At 39.7% G+C, this 23,049-nt stretch overlaps 2 protein-coding genes across 4 annotated transcripts in view; both read left to right on the top strand.

Moving 5' to 3' along the window:
• The first annotated feature begins 1,369 nt into the window (after positions 1–1,369).
• Positions 1,370–18,546, top strand: rxylt1 (ribitol xylosyltransferase 1). Its single transcript, XM_041795066.1, has 6 exons — positions 1,370–1,617; positions 1,760–1,948; positions 2,040–2,142; positions 14,391–14,705; positions 15,009–15,179; positions 17,196–18,546. The coding sequence occupies exons 1-6, from the start codon at positions 1,470–1,472 to the stop codon at positions 17,596–17,598; spliced, it is 1,329 nt and encodes a 442-aa protein (XP_041651000.1). The 5' UTR covers positions 1,370–1,469; the 3' UTR covers positions 17,599–18,546.
• A 2,230-nt stretch (positions 18,547–20,776) lies between these two features.
• The window catches only part of srgap1a (SLIT-ROBO Rho GTPase activating protein 1a), a 164,848-nt gene continuing 162,575 nt past the window's right edge, over positions 20,777–23,049 (top strand). For 2 of the 3 annotated variants that reach the window (XM_041795039.1, XM_041795041.1), the window contains exon 1: positions 20,778–21,355. In XM_041795039.1, the coding sequence (XP_041650973.1) occupies positions 21,292–21,355 (64 nt within the window). In that variant the 5' untranslated portion in view covers positions 20,778–21,291. Of the gene's footprint in view, positions 21,356–23,049 lie in introns of all 3 variants that reach the window. The other variant, XM_041795040.1, reaches the window with a different exon arrangement.

Here is a 23,049-nt window from a genome sequence, read left to right on the forward strand (position 1 = left end):
TTTCTGACATTTCCTGAAAAATTAATCAAAATCCATCCATACCTTTTTGAGTTATGTTGCTAACTAACAAACAACTAACAAACTAACAAACGAACAAACCCACCCGATCACATGACCTCCTTGGCGGAGGTAACTAACAAAAATATTTCTGTGATGATAAAACTAGACTAAAACTAACAAAAATAGATCTGTGATGACTAAAACTAACAAAAATAGATCTGTGGTGACTAAAACTAGACTGAGACTAACAAAAATAGATCTGTGGTGACTAAAACTAGACTGAGACTAACAAAAATAGATCTGTGATGACTGAAACTAGACTGAGACTAACAAAAATAGATCTGTGATGACTAAAACTAGACTGAGACTAACAAAAATAGATCTGTGATGACTAAAACTAGACTGAGACTAACAAAAATAGATCTGTGATGACTAAAACTAGACTGAGACTAACAAAAATAGATCTGTGATGACTGAAACTAGACTGAGACTAACAAAAATAGATCTGTGATGACTAAAACTAGACTGAGACTAACAAAAATAGATCTGTGATGACTAAAACTAGACTGAGACTAACAAAAATAGATCTGTGATGACTAAAACTAGACTGAGACTAACAAAAATAGATCTGTGATGACTAAAACTAGACTAAGACTGACAAAAATAGATCTGTGATGACTGAAACTAGACTGAGACTAACAAAAATAGATCTGTGATGACTAAAACTAGACTAAAATGTAATGTAGTTTTCGTCGGACACTCGAAATCAGTGATATTTCTCCATTGTGGGTAAATCTGACTAAAAAAAAAACAAAATAAAACTAAAAAGGGTAGAAATTACTAAAATGTCACTAAAACTAAAATTAAAAATAGCTGCCACAATTAACACTGCTGGAAGGACATCAGCTGAGGAAACGTGTAAGATCAGAGTTTAATGAGCTAGACCAGGACAGAACTGGACTAGAAGGGAAATGGACTGTTGTGTGACACCACTTCCTGTGTTTTTTAAAACCTTTGTTCTTTTAGATTAACATTTCACTACTTTCAAGACACAAAAGCAGATTAAGAATCACAAATTGTTGCTCTTTGAAAGTAGTGCTCCTCTGTGCAGAAGTCACTACTTGCCCCCCATCTAGAGTTTTCTGCTACTGACTTCATCTGAAAAGAAGCCATTTTTAAAAATGTAAATATAGGTACAGTTTGAAACCCATACTTTTTCTTTTACTGAAGTGAGTTTAAATCAAGTAGGTGTACTTTTGCTTGAGTACAGTGGTTGTGTACTTTGTCTCCTGTGATATTTTGATCCGAAACAAACAAAGTCCTTGATTGCCGGTTGTTTCCATTCAGGCAGTTCTCCGGTCAGCTACACGCAGGGGTCCTCATGATGTAAACACGGGTCCTCCCACTAAAGATGGAGTCGAGCTACACAATGGTAACCTGAGAGAGGACTCCGCTATAATCCATTAAAGATGAAAATACCGAAGAGAAAGCTCTTCCTGCTCATCATTTTCGCCTACGTGGCCTTCTCCCTCTACGCCGCCTACAATGTCTTCTTCAGCACCAAGGTGATCTCCCGCGTTCACCGGGTGGTGAAGAAGGAGACCGGAGCGCCCAACGGTAATTAGCCGTCATTCTGCCGACACCGAGCCGAGGAGAGGACGAGTATTCTCACATAACGAGCAGTTAGAGGGCCGTTTACCCCTACTTTAGGTTGACACCGTCTAAATAAACCGTAATACTCGGTGTGTTTGTGTTCCAGGTGGAGGCAGAGATGGCGGAGCCGCTCCTCCGTTCGTAGCGGATGAGTGGAACCCGTGGGAGGATGAACAGGTGGAGTACAACTCAGCCCTGAACAAGAAGAGAGAGGCCTTCAAACAGCACCTCAGCCGGATCGATAAGAACAAACCTAAAAGATATAAGGTCCAAATCTGGGGCAAAGCTGCCATAGGTAAGTCAGGGAAAAACGTCTTTAATGTGAGGTAACCTGGAGGGGAGAGTAGGAGGAGTAGAGCTGGTGACATTTTCTCTTTTGTCCTCAGGGCTTTATCTCTGGGAACATATTTTAGAGGGACCTCTCAACCCCACTGACAAGGTGGCACAGTGGAGGGAGGGGGAGCTGCAGGCGGGAAAGATCGATTTCAGGTAACCAATCAGACACGGGATGCTGAGAAATCCTGAGTTTGAAGTCTGATTTTATTAGGGATGTAGTATTTAATCTGCTCAGTACCAGTATCAGCAGATACACAGTCCAACATATCAGCGAATATGTACATTCCCCTGATCTCAACAACCAGTCTATTAGCTGTAACTATAGGCCTTTATCTGCTGAAAATATCAGGCTGGTTAGCTGTAAATATCTGCCTATATCTGCTGCAAATATCAGGCTGTTTAGCTGTAAACATCTGCATTTATCTGCTGCAGATATCAGGCTTTTTAGCTGTAAATATCTGCTCTAAATCTGCAGTAAATATCAGGCTTTTTAGCTGTAAATATCTGCTCTATATCTGCAGTAAACATCAGGCTGTTTAACTGTAAATATCTGCTCTATATCTGCAGTAAATATCAGGCTGTTTAGCTGTAAATATCTGCTCTATATCTGCAGTAAATATCAGGCTGTTAAGCTGTAAATATTTGCCTATATATGCTGCAGATATCAGGCTCTTTAGCTGTAAATATCTGCCTATATCTGCAGCAGATATCAGGCTGTTTAGCTGTAAATATCTGCCTATATCTGCTGCAAATATCAGGCTCTTTAGCTGTAAATATCTGCCTATATCTGCTGCAAATATCAGGCTCTTTAGCTGTAAATATCTGCCTATATCTGCAGTAAATATCAGGCTGTTTAGCTGTAAATATCTGCCTATATCTGCTGCAAATATCAGGCTCTTTAGCTGTAAATATCTGCCTATATCTGCAGTAAATATCAGGCTGTTTAGCTGTAAATATCTGCTCTATATCTGCAGTAAATACCAGGCTGTTTAGCTGTAAATATCTGCTCTATATCTGCAGTAAATATCAGGCTGTTAAGCTGTAAATATCTGCCTATATCTGCTGCAAATATCAGGCTCTTTAGCTGTAAATGTCTGCCTATATCTGCAGTAAATATCAGGCTTTTTAGCTGTAAATATCTGCTCTATATCTGCAGTAAATATCAGGCTGTTAAGCTGTAAATATCTGCCTATATCTGCTGCAAATATCAGGCTCTTTAGCTGTAAATATCTGCCTATATCTGCAGTGAATATCAGGCTGTTTAGCTGTAAATATTTGCCTATATATGCTGCAGATATCAGGCTGTTTAGCTGTAAATATCTGCCTATATCTGCTGCAAATAACAGGCTGTTTAGCTGTAAACATCTGCATTTATCTGCTGCAGATATCAGGCTGTTTAGCTGTAAATATCTGCCTATATCTGCTGCAAATAACAGGCTGTTTAGCTGTAAACATCTGCATTTATCTGCTGCAGATATCAGGCTTTTTAGCTGTAAATATCTGCTCTATATCTGCAGTAAATATCAGGCTTTTTAGCTGTAAATATCTGCTCTATATCTGCAGTAAATATCAGGCTTTTTAGCTGTAAATATCTGCTCTATATCTGCAGTAAATATCAGGCTGTTTAGCTGTAAATATCTGCTCTATATCTGCAGTAAATATCAGGCTTTTTAGCTGTAAATATCTGCTCTATATCTGCAGTAAATATCAGGCTGTTTAGCTGTAAATATCTGCTCTATATCTGCAGTAAATATCAGGCTTTTTAGCTGTAAATATCTGCCTATATCTGCTGCAAACATCAGGCTGTTTAGCTGTAAATATCTGCTCTATATCTGCAGTAAATATCAGGCTTTTTAGCTGTAAATATCTGCTCTATATCTGCAGTAAATATCAGGCTGTTAAGCTGTAAATATCTGCCTATATCTGCTGCAAATATCAGGCTCTTTAGCTGTAAATATCTGCCTATATCTGCAGTGAATATCAGGCTGTTTAGCTGTAAATATCTGCCTATATATGCTGCAGATATCAGGCTGTTTAGCTGTAAATATCTGCCTATATCTGCTGCAAATAACAGGCTGTTTAGCTGTAAACATCTGCATTTATCTGCTGCAGATATCAGGCTGTTTAGCTGTAAATATCTGCCTATATCTGCTGCAAATAACAGGCTGTTTAGCTGTAAACATCTGCATTTATCGGCTGCAGATATCAGGCTTTTTAGCTGTAAATATCTGCTCTATATCTGCAGTAAATATCAGGCTTTTTAGCTGTAAATATCTGCTCTATATCTGCAGTAAATATCAGGCTTTTTAGCTGTAAATATCTGCTCTATATCTGCAGTAAATATCAGGCTGTTTAGCTGTAAATATCTGCTCTATATCTGCAGTAAATATCAGGCTTTTTAGCTGTAAATATCTGCTCTATATCTGCATTAAATATCAGGCTTTTTAGCTGTAAATATCTGCCTATATCTGCTGCAAATATCAGGCTGTTTAGCTGTAAATATCTGCTCTATATCTGCAGTAAATATCAGGCTTTTTAGCTGTAAATATCTGCTCTATATCTGCAGTAAATATCAGGCTGTTTAGCTGTAAATATCTGCTCTATATCTGCAGTAAATATCAGGCTTTTTAGCTGTAAATATCTGCCTATATCTGCTGCAAATATCAGGCTGTTTAGCTGTAAATATTTGCCTATATATGCTGCAGATATCAGGCTTTTAGCTGTAAATATCTGCTCTATATCTGCAGTAAATATCAGGCTGTTTAGCTGTAAATATCTGCTCTATATCTGCAGTAAATATCAGGCTTTTTAGCTGTAAATATTTGCTCTATATCTGCAGTAAATATCAGGCTTTTTAGCTGTAAATATCTGCCTATATCTGCTGCAAATATCAGGCTGTTTAGCTGTAAATATTTGCCTATATATGCTGCAGATATCAGGCTTTTTAGCTGTAAATATCTGCTCTATATCTGCAGTAAATATCAGGCTGTTTAGCTGTAAATATCTGCTCTATATCTGCAGTAAATATCAGGCTTTTTAGCTGTAAATATCTGCTCTATATCTGCAGTAAATATCAGGCTTTTTAGCTGTAAATATCTGCCTATATCTGCTGCAAATATCAGGCTGTTTAGCTGTAAATATTTGCCTATATATGCTGCAGATATCAGGCTTTTTAGCTGTAAATATCTGCTCTATATCTGCAGTAAATACCAGGCTGTTTAGCTGTAAATATCTGCTCTATATCTGCAGTAAATACCAGGCTGTTAAGCTGTAAATATCTGCCTATATCTGCTGCAAATATCAGGCTCTTTAGCTGTAAATATCTGCCTATATCTGCAGTGAATATCAGGCTGTTTAGCTGTAAATATTTGCCTATATATGCTGCAGATATCAGGCTGTTTAGCTGTAAATGTCTGCCTATATCTGCTGCAAATAACAGGCTGTTTAGCTGTAAACATCTGCATTTATCTGCTGCAGATATCAGGCTGTTTAGCTGTAAATATCTGCCTATATCTGCTGCAAATAACAGGCTGTTTAGCTGTAAACATCTGCATTTATCTGCTGCAGATATCAGGCTGTTTAGCTGTAAATATCTGCCTATATCTGCTGCAAATATCAGGCTCTTTAGCTGTAAATATCTGCCTATATCTGCAGTGAATATCAGGCTGTTAAGCTGTAAATATTTGCCTATATATGCTGCAGATATCAGGCTGTTTAGCTGTAAATGTCTGCCTATATCTGCTGCAAATATCAGGCTCTTTAGCTGTAAATATCTGCCTATATCTGCTGCAGATATCAGGCTGTTTAGCTGTAAATGTCTGCCTATATCTGCTGAAAATATCAGGCTGTTTAACTGTAAATATCTGCCTATATCTGCTGCAAATATTAGGCTGTTTAGCTGTAAATGTCTGCCTATATCTGCTGCAGATATCAGGCTGTTTAGCTGTAAATATCTGCATTTATCTGCTGCAGATATCAGGCTGTTTAGCTGTAAATATCTGCCTATATCTGCTGCAGATATCAGGCTGTTTAGCTGTAAATATCTGCCTATATCTGCTGCAGATATCAGGCTGTTTAGCTGTAAATATCTGCCTATATCTGCTGCAGATATCAGGCTGTTTAACTGTAAATATCTGCCTATATCTGCTGCAAATAACAGGCTGTTTAGCTGTAAATGTCTGCCTATATCTACTGCAGATATCAGGCTGTTTAGCTGTAAACATCTGCATTTATCTGCAGCAGATATCAGGCTGTTTAGCTGTAAATGTCTGCCTATATCTGCTGCAGATATCAGGCTGTTTAACTGTAAATATCTGCCTATATCTGCTGCAGATATCAGGCTGTTTAGCTGTAAATATCTGCCTATATCTGCAGTGAATATCAGGCTGTTTAGCTGTAAATGTCTGCCTATATCTGCAGTAAATTGCAGGCTGTTTAGCTATAAATATCTGCCTATATCTGCTGCAGAAATCAGGCTGTTTAGCTGTAAATATCTGCCTATATCTGCTGCAAATAACAGGCTGTTTAGCTGTAAATGTCTGCCTATATCTACTGCAGATATCAGGCTGTTTAGCTGTAAACATCTGCATTTATCTGCTGCAGATATCAGGCTGTTTAGCTGTAAATGTCTTCCTATATCTGCTGCACATATCAGGCTGTTTAACTGTAAATATCTGCCTATATCTGCTGCAAATATTAGGCTGTTTAGCTGTAAATGTCTGCCTATATCTGCTGCAGATATCAGGCTGTTTAGCTGTAAATATCTGCCTATATCTGCAGTGAATATCAGGCTGTTTAGCTGTAAATGTCTGCCTATATCTGCAGTAAATTGCAGGCTGTTTAGCTGTAAATATCTGCCTATATCTGCTGCAGATATCAGGCTGTTTAGCTGTAAACATCTGCATTTATCTGCTGCATATATCAGGCTGTTTAGCTGTAAATATCTGCTTATATCTGCAGTAAATATCAGGCTGTTTAGCTGTAAATGTCTGCCTATATCTGCTGCAGATATCAGGCTGTTTAGCTGTAAATATCTATCTATATCTGCTGCAAATAACAGGCTGTTTAGCTGTAAACATCTGCATTTATCTGCTGCAGATATCAGGCTGTTTCGCTGTAAATATCTGCCTATATCTGCTGCAAATAACAGGCTGTTTAGCTGTAAACATCTGCATTTATCTGCTGCAGATATCAGGCTGTTTAGCTGTAAATATCTGCCTATATCTGCTGCAGATATCAGGCTGTTTAGCTGTAAATATCTGCCTATATCTGCTGCAGATATCAGGCTGTTTAGCTGTAAATATCTGGTGCAGATATCAGGCTGTTTAACTGTAAATATCTGCCTATATCTGCTGCAAATATTAGGCTGTTTAGCTGTAAATGTCTGCCTATATCTGCTGCAGATATCAGGCTGTTTAGCTGTAAATGTCTGCCTATATCTGCTGCACATATCAGGCTGTTTAACTGTAAATATCTGCCTATATCTGCTGCAAATATTAGGCTGTTTAGCTGTAAATGTCTGCCTATATCTGCTGCAGAAATCAGGCTGTTTAGCTGTAAATATCTGCCTATATCTGCAGTGAATATCAGGCTGTTTAGCTGTAAATGTCTGCCTATATCTGCAGTAAATTGCAGGCTGTTTAGCTGTAAATATCTGCCTATATCTGCTGCAGAAATCAGGCTGTTTAGCTGTAAATATCTGCCTATATCTGCTGCAGATATCAGGCTGTTTAGCTGTAAACATCTGCCTATATGTGCTGCAAATATCAGGCTGTTTAGCTGTAAATATCTGCTTATATCTGCAGTAAATATCAGGCTGTTTAGCTGTAAATATCTGCCTATATCTGCTGCACATATCAGGCTGTTTAACTGTAAATATCTGCCTATATCTGCTGCAAATATAAAGCTGTTTAGCTGTAAATGTCTGCCTATATCTGCTGCATATATCAGGCTGTTTAGCTGTAAATATCTGCCTATATCTGCAGTAAATATCAGGCTGTTTAGCTGTAAATATCTGCCTATATCTGCAGTAAATTGCAGGCTGTTTAGCTGTAAATATCTGCCTATATCTGCTGCAGATATCAGGCTGTTTAGCTGTAAATATCTGCCTATATCTGCAGTGAATAACAGGCTGTTTAGCTGTAAACATCTGCATTTATCTGCTGCAGATATCAGGCTGTTTCGCTGTAAATATCTGCCTATATCTGCTGCAGATATCAGGCTGTTTAGCTGTAAATATCTGGTGCAGATATCAGGCTGTTTAACTGTAAATATCTGCCTATATCTGCTGCAAATAACAGGCTGTTTAGCTGTAAATGTCTGCCTATATCTGCTGCAGATATCAGGCTGTTTAGCTGTAAACATCTGCATTTATCTGCAGCAGATATCAGGCTGTTTAGCTGTAAATGTCTGCCTATATCTGCTGCACATATCAGGCTGTTTAACTGTAAATATCTGCCTATATCTGCAGTGAATATCAGGCTGTTTAGCTGTAAATGTCTGCCTATATCTGCAGTAAATTGCAGGCTGTTTAGCTGTAAATATCTGCCTATATCTGCTGCAGAAATCAGGCTGTTTAGCTGTAAATATCTGCCTATATCTGCTGCAGATATCAGGCTGTTTAGCTGTAAACATCTGCATTTATCTGCTGCATATATCAGGCTGTTTAGCTGTAAATATCTGCTTATATCTGCAGTAAATATCAGGCTGTTTAGCTGTAAATATCTGCCTATATCTGCTGCAGATATCAGGCTGTTTAACTGTAAATATCTGCCTATATCTGCTGCAAATATAAAGCTGTTTAGCTGTAAATGTCTGCCTATATCTGCTGCAGATATCAGGCTGTTTAGCTGTAAATGTCTGCCTATATCTGCAGTAAATATCAGGCTGTTTAGCTGTAAATATCTGCCTATATCCGCAGTAAATTGCAGGCTGTTTAGCTGTAAATATCTATCTATATCTGCTGCAAATAACCGGCTGTTTAGCTGTAAATGTCTGCCTATATCTGCTGCAAATATCAGGCTGTTTATCTGTAAATATCTGCTTATATCTGCAGTAAATATCAGGCTGTTTAACTGTAAATATCTGCCTCTATCTGCTGCACATATCAGGCTGTTTAGCTGTAAATATCTGCCTATATCTGCTGCAGATATCAGGCTGTTTAGCTGTAAACATCTGCATTTATCTGCAGTAAATATCAGGCTGTTTAGCTGTAAATATCTGCCTATATCTGCTGCACATATCAGGCTGTTTAGCTGTAAATATCTGCCTATATCTGCTGCAAATAACAGGCTGTTTAGCTGTAAACATCTGCATTTATCTGCTGCAGATATCAGGCTGTTTAGCTGTAAATATCTGCCTATATCTGCTGCAAATAACAGGCTGTTTAGCTGTAAACATCTGCATTTATCTGCTGCAGATATCAGGCTGTTTCGCTGTAAATATCTGCCTATATCTGCTGCAATAACAGGCTGTTTAGCTGTAAACATCTGCATTTATCTGCTGCAGATATCAGGCTGTTTAGCTGTAAATATCTGCCTATATCTGCTGCAGATATCAGGCTGTTTAGCTGTAAATATCTGCCTATATCTGCTGCAAATAACAGGCTGTTTAGCTGTAAATGTCTGCCTATATCTGCTGCAGATATCAGGCTGTTTAGCTGTAAACATCTGCATTTATCTGCTGCAGATATCAGGCTGTTTAGCTGTAAATGTCTGCCTATATCTGCTGCACATATCAGGCTGTTTAACTGTAAATATCTGCCTATATCTGCTGCAAATATTAGGCTGTTTAGCTGTAAATGTCTGCCTATATCTGCTGCAGATATCAGGCTGTTTAGCTGTAAACATCTGCATTTATCTGCAGCAGATATCAGGCTGTTTAGCTGTAAATGTCTGCCTATATCTGCTGCAGATATCAGGCTGTTTAGCTGTAAACATCTGCATTTATCTGCAGCAGATATCAGGCTGTTTAGCTGTAAATGTCTGCCTATATCTGCTGCACATATCAGGCTGTTTAACTGTAAATATCTGCCTATATCTGCTGCAAATATTAGGCTGTTTAGCTGTAAATGTCTGCCTATATCTGCTGCAGATATCAGGCTGTTTAGCTGTAAATATCTGCCTATATCTGCAGTGAATATCAGGCTGTTTAGCTGTAAATGTCTGCCTATATCTGCAGTAAATTGCAGGCTGTTTAGCTGTAAATATCTGCCTATATCTGCTGCAGAAATCAGGCTGTTTAGCTGTAAATATCTGCCTATATCTGCTGCAGATATCAGGCTGTTTAGCTGTAAACATCTGCATTTATCTGCTGCATATATCAGGCTGTTTAGCTGTAAATATCTGCCTATATCTGCAGCAAATATAAAGCTGTTTAGCTGTAAATGTCTGCCTATATCTGCTGCAGATATCAGGCTGTTTAGCTGTAAATATCTGCCTATATCTGCTGCAGATATCAGGCTGTTTAGCTGTAAATATCTGCCTATATCTGCTGCAGATATCAGGCTGTTTAGCTGTAAATATCTGTCTATATCTGCTGCAAATAACCGGCTGTTTAGCTGTAAATATCTGCCTATACCTGCATCAAATATCAGGCTGTTTAGCTGTAAATGTCTGTCTATATCTGCTGCAAATATCAGGCTGTTTAGCTGTAAATATCTGCCTATATCTGCTGCAGATATCAGGCTGTTTAGCTGTAAACATCTGCATTTATCTGCAGCAGATATCAGGCTGTTTAGCTGTAAATGTCTGCCTATATCTGCTGCACATATCAGGCTGTTTAACTGTAAATATCTGCCTATATCTGCTGCAAATATTAGGCTGTTTAGCTGTAAATGTCTGCCTATATCTGCTGCAGATATCAGGCTGTTTAACTGTAAATATCTGCCTATATCTGCTGCAAATATTAGGCTGTTTAGCTGTAAATGTCTGCCTATATCTGCTGCACATATCAGGCTGTTTAACTGTAAATATCTGCCTATATCTGCTGCAAATATTAGGCTGTTTAGCTGTAAATATCTGCCTATATCTGCAGTGAATATCAGGCTGTTTAGCTGTAAATGTCTGCCTATATCTGCTGCAGAAATCAGGCTGTTTAGCTGTAAATATCTGCCTATATCTGCTGCAGATATCAGGCTGTTTAGCTGTAAACATCTGCATTTATCTGCTGCACATATCAGGCTGTTTAACTGTAAATATCTGCCTATATCTGCAGCAAATATAAAGCTGTTTAGCTGTAAATGTCTGCCTATATCTGCTGCAGATATCAGGCTGTTTAGCTGTAAATATCTATCTATATCTGCTGCAAATAACCGGCTGTTTAGCTGTAAATATCTGCCTTTATCTGCTGCAAATATCAGGCTGTTTAGCTGTAAATATCTGCATTTATCTGCTGCACATATCAGGCTGTTTAGCTGTAAATATCTGCCTATATCTGCTGCAAATATCAGGCTGTTTATCTGTAAATATCTGCTTATATCTGCAGTAAATATCAGGCTGTTTAACTGTAAATATCTGCCTATATCTGCTGCACATATCAGGCTGTTTAGCTGTAAATGTCTGCCTATATCTGCTGCAGATATCATGCTGTTTAGCTGTAAATATCTGCCTATATCTGCAGCAGATATCAGGCTGTTTAGCTGTAAATATCTGCCTATATCTGCTGCAGATATCAGGCTGTTTAGCTGTAAATATCTGTCTATATCTGCTGCAAATATCAGGCTGTTTAGCTGTAAATATCTGCCTATATCTGCTGCAGATATCAGGCTGCTTAGCTGTAAATATCTGCATTTATCTGCAGCAGATATCAGGCTGTTTAGCTGTAAATATCTGCCTATATCTGCTGCAGATATCAGGCTGTTTAGCTGTAAATATCTGCATTTATCTGCAGCAGATATCAGGCTGTTTAGCTGTAAATATCTGCCTATATCTGCTGCAGATATCAGGCTGTTTAGCTGTAAATGTCTGCATTTATCTGCAGCAGATATCAGGCTGTTTAGCTGTAAATGTCTGCCTATATCTGCTGCAGATATCAGGCTGCTTAGCTGTAAATATCTGCCTATATCTGCTGCAGATATCAGGCTGTTTAGCTGTAAATATCTGCATTTATCTGCAGCAGATATCAGGCTGTTTAGCTGTAAATGTCTGCCTATATCTGCTGCAGATATCAGGCTGTTTAGCTGTAAATGTCTGCCTATATCTGCTGCAGATATCAGGCTGTTTAGCTGTAAATATCTGCATTTATCTGCAGCAGATATCAGGCTGTTTAGCTGTAAATGTCTGCCTATATCTGCTGCAGATATCAGGCTGTTTAGCTGTAAATATCTGCATTTATCTGCAGCAGATATCAGGCTGTTTAGCTGTAAATGTCTGCCTATATCTGCTGCAGATATCAGGCTGTTTAGCTGTTAATGTCTGCCTATATCTGCAGTAAATATCACTTTAAATAAGTTCGAAATATCAGTCTTTATCTGCTGTAATTGTCAGCCATTATTGGCCTATATATTTGCCTATATTCACTATCAATTTTGGCCTGTGTCAAATTTAGATATATGCGGATATTAGCCACAGATATCAGCCTGTATAGACTGCAAATATCAGCCCAAATTGGCTGTAAATGTTGGCCTGTTTCAGCTGTAATAATCGGCCAGTGTCAGCAAATATCTGCTTAAATCAGTGTTAAATATTGGCTAATATCAGCTGTATATGTTTCACTCTATCAGCTGTAATTTTCAGACATTGTCAGCCTATATTTTCCTATATCCAGTGTAAATTCAGCCAGTATCTGTTAATGTCAGTCATATGAGCTGCCAGTTTCAGCCCCATTTGGCTGTTAATGTTGACCTGTATTGGCTGTATTTATCGGCCTATATCAGTCTGTATTAGCCCATATCATCTGAAAATATTGGCCTTTATCAGCCGTAAATATCCACCTATATTTGTTGTACATATCAGCCTAAATTGGCAGTAAATATTGGCCTATGTGAACTGCTACATCAGCTTGTATCATCTTTAAATATCTGCAGATATGGTCTATAGATATACTGGGCTGCAAATATCCACCTAAATTGGCTGTATATGTTGGTCTATAACTGCTGTAATGATCAGCCAGTGTCAGACAATAAAATCCTATATCAGCTGTAAATATTGGCCTGTATCGGTTGTTAATATCCACCTATATTGGCCATAAATATTTGCATATATCTGCTGTATTATTGTCCAATGTCAGCCTCTACTGGCCAATATGTGCTGTAAAAATTTGCCATTGCCAGTCTATAGACTTTATCAGCTGTAAATATCCATCTATAGTTGTTGTAAATGTCAGCATAAATTGGCTGTAAGCATTGGCCAATGTGGACTGTAAAAATCATCCTGTATCAGCTATAAATATCAGCCTGTATCTGCTGTTACTATTGGCCAATGTCTGCCTATATTGGTCTTTTTCTGCTGTAAATATCATTCTATGATGGTGATAAATAACAGCCTATACTGGCAGTGCTCTAGTGCAGGCTTTAAGCAAGTACACAGCTTATAATGGCTGTAAATAAAGGCCAATACAGGCTGTGAATGTCGTCCTTTACCAGCTGTAAATATTTGCATGTATGGACTGTAAATATCGACCTAAATTGGCCGTAAATATTGCTCAATATCAGCTATAGTTTTCTACTGATATCTGCTGTTATTTTTGGCTGATGTTGGTCGATAGTGGTCTATTTCTGCTGTAAATATCCGCCAATACTGGCAGTGCTGTAGTGCAGGTTATAAGCAAGTATACAGATAATATCAATTTATTCTTTTAGCCTCCATAGAGTTTAATAGCCTTTAATTAAAGAGTATGCCCTAATAATGAATTAATAATTCAAGAGTATGCTTATTTTCTGCACAGACCTCTACACCCCTGTATATTGGCCTATACTGGCCAATGTCCACTGGAAGAATTGGCCTATAACAGCTGTAAATATCTACTTATTTAAGCTGTAAATAACAGCCTACATTTTCTATATCTGCTGTAAATATTGGCCTATATCAGCAAAAAGTAACAGCCTATATGTGCCATAAATATCGGCCTATTATGGCTCTAAATCTTGGCCTATATTATGTCTAAATATTTGCCTATATTGGCCGTAAGTATTGGACTATTTTGCTGGAAATATTGTCATATACAGCCTCTAAAGATCAGCCTGTATAGGCTGTGCATATCAGCCTACATTTGTTGTTAATATATGTCCTATTTAGCTGTAAATTTCAGCCTGTATCAGCAACCCCATATCAGCACAAATTTAATATTGTGCATCCCTAGTTTCTGTGCTTTTGCTAAACAAACCCCATAACATGATATTTGCTAAATGAAGCAGAGCCGTCATATTGACTGGTCCGCCCTCTTTCTTTGCCCTCCATCCCTAGCTTCTACACAGGTCCTGCCGTGGTCCAGGGTCATGTCCCTCTGGACATGAACAGTCTGGTTCTGGTTCTGAACGGCCGCGAGCAGCAGAAGGTGTCGTACTCCACCCGCTGGCTGGAGCATGTCCAAGCTCTGGTGCAGTCCCACACGGTGTCACACGTGGCTGTGGTGCTGCTGGGTAATGAACACTGCAATAACGGCTGGATCGGCCCGTACTTGAAGAGGAACGGTGGGTTTGTGGATCTGCTGTTTGTGGTCTACGACAGTCCCTGGGTCAATGACAAGGACGTATTCCAGTGGCCTCTAGGGGTCGCCACGTATGTTTCTGTTTTCAGTACTCCAAACACTGCAATGATAAACTTTTATGTTGATATTTGATATGTTGTTTCTGTTCTATTGTGAATCAAATATGGGTTTATGAGATTTGACAATCATTGACTTCTGTTTTTATTTTTACACAGCGACCCAACTTTTTTGGAATTAAGCTTGTAAATATGTGTATATAACTTAAGACCTTTTCTAAATGCAGAGTAAAAGCCTCCTTATTGTACCTGTTTAAACAGTGTAGGTTACTGTTTTAGACTCTAACATGCTGCTCTGCTGTCGTCCTCTCTCTGCAGGTATAGACAGTTTCCAATGATCAGGCCTAACGCTCAGCTCATCACCTCCAACAGGCCATACCTCTGTAATTTTCTAGGAACTGTTTACAAAAACTCGTCCAGGGAAACTCTCATGCAGGTGCTGAAACAATCAGGTCTGGAAAAAGACTGCATCACCACTGCCAGGGAGAAGTAAGTCAATAAGACGAAGAGTAATCGTCTGATTTTCCTCAGTGTATTAACAAACTACAACATTTTTCATTACACACATTTAATTCATTGGACAGCCATTTTCAGGTCTCTCCAGAGATCTTGGATACGGTTCAGGTCCTCTAGGACATCCACAGAGTCATCCCTTAGCCTCTCCTGTGTAGTCTTGGCTGTGTTTTAGGTCATCGTCATGTTGGCAGGTGAACCTTCAGCCCAGTCTGAGGTCCTGAGCGCTGAGGTTTCATTGAGGATATCTCTGCTACGTTCAGCTTTCCCCTAGCCCTGACCAGTCTCCCAGTGTCTGCTGCCGGGAAACACCCCCACAGCATGATGCTGCCACCATGCTTCACTGTTGGGGAGGTGTTGGGCAGGTGATGAGCGGTGCCTGGTTTCCTCCAGACATAACGTTTAGAACTGAGGCCAAACAGTTCAGTCTTGTTTTTCACAGTCTGAGAGTCCTCAGGAGCTTTTTTCTACAAATTCTAAGCAGGCTCTCATGTGTTCCTCTCTGAGGAATCTTCCATCTCTCCACTCTACCATAAAGCCCAGATCAGTGGAGGGCTGCAGTGATGGTTGTTGGTTGGAAATTAACCTAAACGGGGCTTTCAGATCTGCACAGTCTTTCTGTCTTCTGTGGATCCGTGAAGCAATAGCATAATGAGGACAGGTATGCAAGCCAAGGTGTGGAGAGAAGTGACACCACATGCTGTGGAAAATCAGCTTTGTCATTAAAGGAGACATATTTTACCCTTTTAAGACGAGTTTATATCGGTCTCAGAGGTCCCCAAAACATGCCTGTGAAGTTTGTTTCTGTAAAAACACTCCTGTATTGGATTCTTGCATGTCCAAAAACCTCCTCTGTTTCAGCCCTGCTCAGAATGAGCGGTTTCTGTGTCTGTGGCTTTGAATGTTAATGAGCTGTCTGACTCTGCCCCTCTCAAGAGAGGAAGGCGGAACTTTCTTCCAAGCGGGGAGGGCCACTCAAACCTGGGGGCGGGGCTAACTCCCCACATGACATCACAAGGGGAAAATCTGAGAATGGCTTGTTTCAGCACACATTTTCTGAAAGGTGGAGAAGAGAGGGAGGGAGGGAATGGATTTTTCTGATTCTTGGGGGGATTGTAGACAGGCCTGGGGTGCATTTTTTTTTTTTTTTTAATGAAATTATCTGCAGGTGTCAGTACCCCTGGTCGGTCCTCTAAGTCAGTGGTTCTCAACCTTGGGGTCGGGACCCCCGTCGGGGTCGCGAGACACTGAGAGGGTGTCTCCAGATGCCCTAAAAAAACCTAAGAATATTTTTTTAATTACACTGTTGCCTCTTTACACCAATTTTGTCACATTTTTTTTTTACCCCTTTTCATCATTTTTCCCACCAATTTTAACACATTTTTGTCATTTAAAACCTATTTTGGTCAGTTTTAAACTCTTTCCACCACTTTATTCTGCTTGTTTTTGCCACTTCTAAACCAAATCCTACTACTTAAGCTTAATGTTGCCTCTGTTGAGTCATTATTGTCCCATTATCCATCCCAATTTGCCAAATTTCCACCCATTTTTGCCCATCTAAAGCCATTTCAGCCACTTTTTAACTCCCTTTACCACTATTTATATCAATTTTTGCCACTTCTAACCCATTTTTGCTACTTTAAATATCCATTTCACCATCTTTTCCAGCATTTTTGTTTGCCATTATCAACCCATTTTTAACCTATTTTAATTCTTCTTTTTAACAAAGGGGATTTACATTTTTAAGACCCCCCCATCTTATTATATTCTTAATAGTGCATGGCTTTGTTCAACCACCCTCGGGTACAGTTGGGGTACCGGTCCCTGGCACCTTTATTTTGGGGGTTGTGGGCTGAAAAGGTTGAGAACCACTGCTCTAAGTACAGCCTCTATGTGTGGATCACTGCTGATGGTAGTATTAGAGTAGTGTAGATGCTCACATTTACCACAGGAGCATAAAAAGCTGACTGATCTTTCCTTCCTCTTCATCAGGTGGCTCCCTCAGGAGACCGCCGACAGTCTGAGGAGTTACCAGTCAGCCTTGGCTCAGAGCGAGCTCACCCTCTGCCCGGTGGGCATCAACACGGAGTGCTACCGGATCTACGAGGCGTGCTCGTACGGCTCTGTGCCTGTGGTCGAAGACGTCCTCACGCCCGGGACGTGCGCGGCGGGGCCCAGCTCCCCTCTGCGCCTGCTCAAAGCTGCGGGGGCGCCCTTCATCTTCATCAGTGACTGGAAAGAACTGCCCGCCATCTTGGAGAGGGAGCGAGGGATGAGCCAGGAGCAGAGGGTGGACCGCCGGAGGAGGCTGCTGGAGTGGTACGCCGGTTTCCGTCAGCAGATGAAGGAGCGCTTCACCGAGGTCATCGAGGAGACGTTCTTTAAGAACGTGTGAGCGCGGTGCTCCACGAACAGACCTTTAAATAGAAGAGGAGTAGATGTTTGTGCTGATTTAAGTTATTGTGTGGAGAACTGTAGTAAACATGGTTCTATTCAGTGTCATATTCCTGTGGAGGTGAATATAAAACACTAATTCTGTCTGTAGTGACGTTCTAAAGCTGCTGTACGTCGTCTTTTAAGGGTTAATGTATATTTATCATCTTAATGTTTACAATGGTGGAATGTGCCGGTGTTTTAGAAACGATAAACTGCCTTTACATTTTTAAGTATTACTCATTCAGCCGTGTTTTATATCTCTGTTTGCACTTAAAATACTGGTTTGAAAACACTGAACGTACAGTATGTTGTTGATGAGATGTTATTTAAGGCCTTGTGTGAAAATGGTGAGTAGAGATGTTTTTGTTCTGTGAGCAGCTTCATCATGAATGTTGTTTCTGTGGCATGATAAACGACCAAAAACATCAAAACGGTATCTTTTTATGTTCATTCTGTGATGCATGGGTAATTTTCTCTGAAGAAAGTGCAATAAAAACGTCTGAGTGTTGTCCTAAAGAAAATAACTGCATCTACTGAAATGTTTGATTTCCCCAGCAGGTGGCGCCATGTACCTGTTCATTTACTGAGCAGATGAGGCTCCACATTAGAGAAAAAGCTGTCTGCAGTTTATTAAGAGGAAAGGGGAAAAAAACTTTGGACTTGAAGAAACAACAAAAAACAACAACAGTAATTTATAACAAAAAATGATTCCAAAGTTTGATTTTAGTATTTATAAAAAGAGGCAGGATGAGGCATTAAAAACTACAGTCATAGAGCTTATAGTAGAATATCATGGTAATTATTGTAAATATCAAAGATTATAGACTGTAGGTGCTCTTTATGTAAAGTGTCTTTAGATGAGTTCTGTTTTAATTGGCATCATACTAATAAAGATTGATGAATTGATCAGAGGACTGGCTGATTGATCAGTTAATTAGTTTGTGGACGGTCTGGTCACCTGAATAGATGGTTGGTAGGTGAATGGTTGATTGGTGGCTGGTTTGTGATTGATGGTTGATTGGTTTGTGATTGGATGAGGTTGATTGATTGGCTGATTGGAAGTTGGTTTGTGATTGGATGATGATGATTGATTAACTGGTGGTTGCTTTATGATTGGATGGTTGGTGAATGCATGATGAACTGGTAGTTGGTTTGTGATTGGACGATGTTAATTGATTTATTGACTGGTTGGTTTGTGATTGGATGATGTTTATGATTGGCTGATTGGTAGTTTGTGGTTGGATGATGTTTATTGATTGGCTGATTGGTAGTTTGTGGTTGGATGGTGTTTATTGATTGGCTGATTGGTAGTTTGTGGTTGGATGATGTTTATTGATTGGCTGATTGCTAGTTTGTGGTTGGATGATGTTTATTGATTGGCTGATTGGTAGTTTGTAATTGAATGATGTTGATTGATTGGCTGATTGGTGGTTGGTTTATGATTGAATGGTTTTTCTGTTTGACTGGTTGGTTAATTTATTAGTTAGTGATTGGTTGATTGGTTGATAGTTGGTTTGTGATTGATTGTTTTTTTTTTGATTGACCAGTGGTGAATTAGTTGGTTAATTGATTGGTTGGTGATTAATTGGTTGGTATGTGACTGATGGATTGATTGATAATTGGTTGGTTGATTGGTTGGTAACTGATTTATTGGTTGGTTGATTGGTCTGTTGGTCTACTGGTTGGTTAATTGATTGTTGGTCTATTGGTTGGTTGATTGGTTGTTGGTCTATTGGTTGGTTGATTGATTGTTGGTCTATTGGTTGGTTGATTGATTGTTGGTCTGTTGGTTGGTTGATTGGTTGTTGGTCTGTTGGTTGATTGGTTGTTGGTCTGTTGGTTGGTTGATTGGTTGTTGGTCTGTTGGTTGATCGGTTGTTGGTCTATTGGTTGGTTGATTGGTTGTTGGTCTGTTGGTTGATTGGTTGTTGGTCTGTTGGTTGGTTGATTGATTGTTGGTCTATTGGTTGGTTGATTGATTGTTGGTCTATTGGTTGGTTGATTGGTTGTTGGTCTGTTGGTTGATTGATTGTTGGTCTGTTGGTTGGTTGATTGGTTGTTGGTCTGTTGGTTGATTGGTTGTTGGTCTGTTGGTTGGTTGATTGGTTGTTGGTCTGTTGGTTGATTGGTTGTTGGTCTGTTGGTTGGTTGATTGGTTGTTGGTCTATTGGTTGGTTGATTGGTTGTTGGTCTGTTGGTTGATTGGTTGTTGGTCTGTTGGTTGGTTGATTGATTGTTGGTCTATTGGTTGGTTGATTGATTGTTGGTCTATTGGTTGGTTGATTGATTGTTGGTCTATTGGTTGGTTGATTGATTGTTGGTCTATTGGTTGGTTGATTGATTGTTGGTCTATTGGTTGGTTGATTGGTTGTTGGTCTGTTGGTTGATTGGTTGTTGGTCTGTTGGTTGATTGATTGTTGGTCTGTTGGTTGGTTGATTGATTGTTGGTCTATTGGTTGGTTGATTGGTTGTTGGTCTATTGGTTGGTTGATTGATTGTTGGTCTGTTGGTTGGTTGATTGGTTGTTGGTCTATTGGTTGGCTGATTAATTGTATTATTGGTTGATTGATTGGATGTTGGTTGGTTGTTTTTTGGCTAGCCTTATGGTTGGCCTGCTGCTTGTATCTTTGATTATGGGCCTTGAAGTCATATCAGGTAGAACCTATAAACATACTGCTAGTCAGAAGTCCAGGTTTAATCTCTAAATCATGACATTTCCCCCATAATTCTACCTTTAAGAATGTAAACTTTAATCTTAGAGTTCTGCATTTAACTATCTTACTTCTGACCTGTTATAATTTCTGTTGTAAATCTCAGTATTCTTATTTATTTGATTTTTTAAAGGGCTAAAAAAATCAAATCTGTGGCCCTAATCCTCCTCTGTAGTTTTCTTGCTTTGTCACCTGAAAATAGAGGCTTCTAAATATTATAATAACTAGCTGTGATATATTTAGATGTCCTGTATGTATATGTTCTGAACAGAATAGGGTCCCGTGTTGCTCCTTGCCTGGGGCCTCCCTATCCCTCAGACCGGCCCTGGATCTGGGAGCAGGGTGTCAGTCCTCTGGTGTCCACTAGCTGTGTGATTGTTCAGGAGATCCTCCCCTCTCTCTCCAGCTGCTGTGCTGCAGTCAGTCGGCCTCCCTCTCTCTCTGTCTGCCTCGGAGCCTGCTGGGAGTTGGAGGAGAAACCGTCGAGGGAGGACGAGCGGAGTGTACTGGACCCGGGACTGGAAACCACTCCGAAAAGCCACCATCCAGGCTGGGAGAGCAGCCTGTCGACCTAAGTTTGCAGAGAGCCGTGGAAGCGAGGAGAGCGTCAAAGTTGCTCGGTCGTGTTTTTCTTTCCTGCTGTTGCTCCGCGCCGTTTGTTCCCGGACTGAGGGGATCCGTTTGTTCCCGGACTGAGGGGATCCGTTTGTTCCCGGACTGAGGGGATCCGTTTGTTGGAGCAGGACTGCGCATTGGCTCCGCGGCTGTGAACCAAACAGAAGGAAACAATGAAGAAGTGAAGCTTTCTCCGGGGGTTTCTGCACACTTCGAGACCAAGTGTCGTTTCTCTTCGTCCTGTGCGGGATGTTTCCTCTGCTGTAGGACCAGCGGCAGTTTTTAACTCAAGTTTACAACCAGACACGGACACGAAGAGGTGGAAAATGTCCTCACCGAGGTTTAAAAAGGATAAAGAAATCATCACGGAGTACGAGAGCCAAGTGAAAGGTAAGAGAGCTGAGAGTCCTCCATGTCTACCTGTAGGATCTGTGAGTCATTCTAGCCGAGGATGTGCCTCTCTGAGCGGACAAAGTTTGAATAAATCTCCTCTATTTACTGTTCGCTGTTAGGCAAACAGGCACATGTTCAAACAGAACACCCAGCCTCCTCTAAAGGTGGATTTTAGCTTCTATTAATGCTGTTTCCCCTCTGCTTTACTTATAATGAAGTTAATTAGCAATTAAAGAGATTGGTCAGTGATCTGAGGAGGAGATTTAAGCCTTTTGTCTGGGAGTTTTACTGTAGAAGCCAATGAATGTGCTCAGCACACTCAGCACTGCTCCAGAAGCACAGACTTTCAAAATAAAAGCCCCTCACATCACATTTGATCTGGTTCATCTGTTGGATCATAGCTGATGTTTACTCATCAGTGTGGTGCATTTAGATGAAGATTGTTCCAGCAGCCTGTGGCTGTGAGGGCTACTGTTGGACAAAAAATACAGGCAAACTTCCACACAGTGCCAAAATGCAACAAAAACATCAGCAATGGGCCATGCAAAGCACTGCTGGTATAATACTGGCAATGCTTTATGCAAAGATATGCTGCTAAATTCCTACACAGCATATAAACTGCATGAAAACAGTCATAAAAAGTGTCAGGATAACTAATGTAAAGTGTTAAGACTGCACAAAATCATTGGCAACTTCTTCTTTAAAAGTTGCAGTCTAATATCTTAATAACAAAAAGATAATTGTACTGTTTCAGTGCAAAAACTGCAGGCAAACTTCTACATGTGGGCGAAAATCACCCAAAAAAGCAAAACAAATGCTGATAAATTTTCACAAAGAGTGTAAATCACAGCAAAACATTGGCAATGATTATGCTGCCAAATTTTTACACAGAATCTGAATTGCATTCCACTTGTCTAGCTTGTACAAAAGCAGCTAACATTTCAGTATCAGCATTGCAAAAATATATTAAATTTCAGTAAAAAAAAAGCAGGAAAACTTCTTTGTGTTGGCAGAATTTGCTGAAAACATTAGCAGTGTTTCAAACTAAACAAAAAATGCTGTCAAAATCTTACATCATGTCTACATTGCACCAAAAGTTTGGCAACGTTTCGGTTCAAAATTGGAGTCCAAGTTACTGCAACATGTTTGTATTGCAGGAAACTTTTATGCTTCGCCACATTCAACAAAAATACGGACAGTGTGTCATGCAAAAACCTGCTGGCAGATCCCCACTTTGGCTTTTTTTAAGCAAAAATGCTGCAAAATTCCTACACAACATATAAATTGCACAAAAATGTTGCTTACATTTATAAGCAAGTGGCAGGAAAACTCTGCAAACTGTGTAAATTGCAAAAACCACTGGCAATGTTCCATTCCAAAATTGCAGTCTAATGAAAAAAATTGCAGGCAAACATCCATACATGGTGAAAATTAGTTGATAAATATGTAATGTAATAATCATAACTGTCAGGAAAGCTTCTGCATATTATTGAGGTTGCACAAAACTCTGAACATTTCAGTTAGAAAGTTGCATTCTAATGTGTAAAGTACAAAATGATGTTGTCATCCTGCATTGTCAAAATTGAATGAAAACATCGCCATTGTTAATTTGGCACGCCAGATGGATTTATTTCACACAGCCGTCTGGTAAACCTCTCATAGACGGCATTTAGGAAAGGACAGAGCCTTCG

The sequence above is a fragment of the Cheilinus undulatus genome, linkage group 9 (genome assembly GCF_018320785.1).
Source record: "Cheilinus undulatus linkage group 9, ASM1832078v1, whole genome shotgun sequence".
Lineage (NCBI taxonomy): Eukaryota > Metazoa > Chordata > Actinopteri > Labriformes > Labridae > Cheilinus > Cheilinus undulatus.

Coding starts and splice junctions, on each gene's coding strand:
- rxylt1 (XM_041795066.1), top strand. CDS start 1,470: ATGAAAATACCGAAGAGAAAGCTCTTCCTGCTCATCATTTTCGCCTAC. Junction 1,618..1,759: donor GGAGACCGGAGCGCCCAACG/GTAATTAGCCGT, acceptor TTTGTGTTCCAG/GTGGAGGCAGAGATGGCGGA. Junction 14,706..15,008: donor TGGCCTCTAGGGGTCGCCAC/GTATGTTTCTGT, acceptor CTCTCTCTGCAG/GTATAGACAGTTTCCAATGA.